Source organism: Cucurbita moschata, unplaced genomic scaffold (assembly GCF_002738365.1).
Source record: "Cucurbita moschata cultivar Rifu unplaced genomic scaffold, Cmos_1.0 Cmo_Scf00042, whole genome shotgun sequence".
Taxonomy (NCBI): domain Eukaryota; kingdom Viridiplantae; phylum Streptophyta; class Magnoliopsida; order Cucurbitales; family Cucurbitaceae; genus Cucurbita; species Cucurbita moschata.
Genome location: NW_019268558.1, coordinates 648,742 through 651,270, shown reverse-complemented (window position 1 = coordinate 651,270; position 2,529 = coordinate 648,742). Strand labels below are relative to the sequence as shown.

General features: G+C 38.2%; 1 protein-coding gene across 2 annotated transcripts in view; it reads left to right on the top strand.

The window, feature by feature from the left end:
* Window positions 1–939: 939 nt before the first annotated feature.
* LOC111433378 (G-box-binding factor 4-like) overlaps window positions 940–2,529 on the top strand; it is a 5,204-nt gene continuing 3,614 nt past the window's right edge. For both annotated transcript variants that reach the window (XM_023070421.1, XM_023070420.1), the window contains exons 1-2: window positions 940–1,493; window positions 1,595–1,666. In XM_023070421.1, coding sequence (XP_022926189.1) covers window positions 1,086–1,493; window positions 1,595–1,666 — 480 coding nt within the window. In that variant the 5' untranslated portion in view covers window positions 940–1,085. The remainder of the gene's footprint in view (window positions 1,494–1,594; window positions 1,667–2,529) is intronic.

The window sequence follows — 2,529 nt, the reverse complement described above, 5'->3', positions numbered from 1 at the left end:
TCTGCTTGCTCGGAGAACATCTACACCCATTTGAGTTCCCTATAGGGTCTTAAGGTAGGTCTGGTGAGCCATACTGAATTGTTATTACATGTGACATATGTCCAAGTTCCATGTATCTGTGAGGTGCTACCTCTCACGGTTCCAACTATTGAGCTACTAGGACATTATGGAAAATATCACTCGATCTAACCAATTAAAAAGTATTGCCTGGGGACTCCTTAGTAGACTACATAGTGTCATCATAATCTGATATGGAGTGACCCTCATGTATGTCAAGCTACTACACTCGTGCGAACCCTTACCCTTTTTGGCAGGTTTACGACCAACGAATAGTTGAAGATCCCTTGATCGTCCCACATGAGTTTTATTTGTGGCACATAACTATGCTCAATGCACGACTATCGCTAATCTAGCTTCTAATAAACTCGACTATCGCTAATCTAGCTTCTAATAAACTAATACGAATGACTATGGACCCTATCTTTGTGATAGGTTCATGAATAGGAGCCACTAACAGACTATTAATCTCCACATCATCATAGAACTTGTAGGAATGACCCCATAAGTGGTCCCACTATGTAATCCTTATCGCCTCAAGACAAGTTCACAATTAAGGTTGAGCTTGTGAGCTCTCTAACCGTCCCCACTTGGAAGTCTACTAATAAAACTACTTGTAATGTAATAGCCCAAAAAATAAATAAAATCATAAATAAATAAGCTCTAACTCTTTATTAAACCCTTTTAGTTCACTTCAAAAAAATTAAAATTAAAATTTCTATAATACTAATTTTAATAAAATCAAGATTTACTCAAAATTAAAATTTTTAAATGCACAAATTAACCATTAAATAAATTTTCTAAACCTTAATTAAAAAAATATTAACCCCTAATGTCTATTTAAAAAAAAGAAATTAGTGTCAAGTTTGGATGAGCAAAATGGAGGAGAAGATCTGCGGGGAATCAATCGAGCATAATGGCGCCACAGAATTCGAGAGATTCGCAACTGTCGCCTTCTTTTTCTTCTTCCTTCCTTTCTCCTCCTCCTCTTCTGTTCTTGACGCACACAAATTTCGGATCCATCTCCGATGAAGAAACCAAATCAGATATTTAGAACAGCAGCAGCAGCAAAAGTAGTAGCTAATCCCATTCATATGTCCGCCATGGATATGGATAGTAAGCTTGATGGGCCATCTACTCCCTCTGGAGGTGTGGACGATGTTTGGAGGGAGAAGGCGGTTGAGGAGATGATGAGATGGGAGGATTTTATTGGAGTGAAAGCGCAGGAGGATGTACGGATCTTGAATCCCTTGAATTGTTTCCCCCAATTTGAAGAGGAGATGATTGTCGGGTTTGGGAATGGCGGTGAAATTAGTGGGAGATCGGGGAAGAGAAGGCGCGCCCCCATGGAGCCCATGGATGAGGCTGCCTTGCAAAGACAACGGAGGATGATTAAGAACAGGGAGTCCGCTGCCAGATCCAGAGAAAGGAAACATGTGAGTTTTTGCTATCTTCTTCCACCATATGCTGCTGCTGCTGCTGCTGCTCATTCTTGTTGATTTTAAATGTATTTTGTTCTTGGTTATGTGGATTTCAGGCACATCAAGTTGAGTTAGAGTTAATAGCTGCCCGACTTGAGGAAGAGAACCACCGATTATTGAAACAGAAGGTAATATAGCTCCCAATCCCATGAACTATACTCCTTTATCTGCACTATCTTCTTCTCTATTGAATCAAACAGCTTATAGCCTTAGTATTCTCATCATAGTCCATAAAGATGTACCTCTTGCTTTACCAATCCTGTGCTACTTGTGTGCCTTTAGCAATCCTACAAGATCATCAACAATTAGAATTTCTAGATCCTTCGACTCCTGGATGGTCTACATGACATTCTTGAAATTATTGAGCAGTGATCGCAAAATTTTCTCCACAACCTGCAACTCCTAATGAATTTCATCGTTGCTCTCGAGTTGATTCACTATAGTTTGTACACGTATAACATAGTCGAATATGATTTTCGACTCTTTCATTGCCTCCAATTCACCATGTAGTGTTTGGAGTCGTACTTGCTTTACTCAATTGGCCCCTTGAAGACCTTTTACTGATGTGTACCATGCCTAGTTGACTCTTGTTGCGTTTGCTATCTTCTCAAAATGTTACTGATGAACCATTTTGAATAATAAGTACAACTTGCCCTTCATCTCTTTGTTTCTGCATGTTGATGTCATTTACTGTCATGTCTTCGATTTCCTCCAATACATTTCCTCCCATGCAACATAATCGTCTTCAACCATGTCTAATATCTTTTGTGCCCCAAGCAAGGCTCACATTTGAATTCTCTAGTTGTTGTAGTTTGACTTCACCAGACGTGGCAGCAGCACACCACCCATTGACATCTTTTGTTCTTCTTGAGTTGATTATGAAATCTCTACATAGGTGGTCCTTAGATATATATATATATATATATATATATATATATATATATATATATATATATATATATATATATATATATATATATATATATTTTTT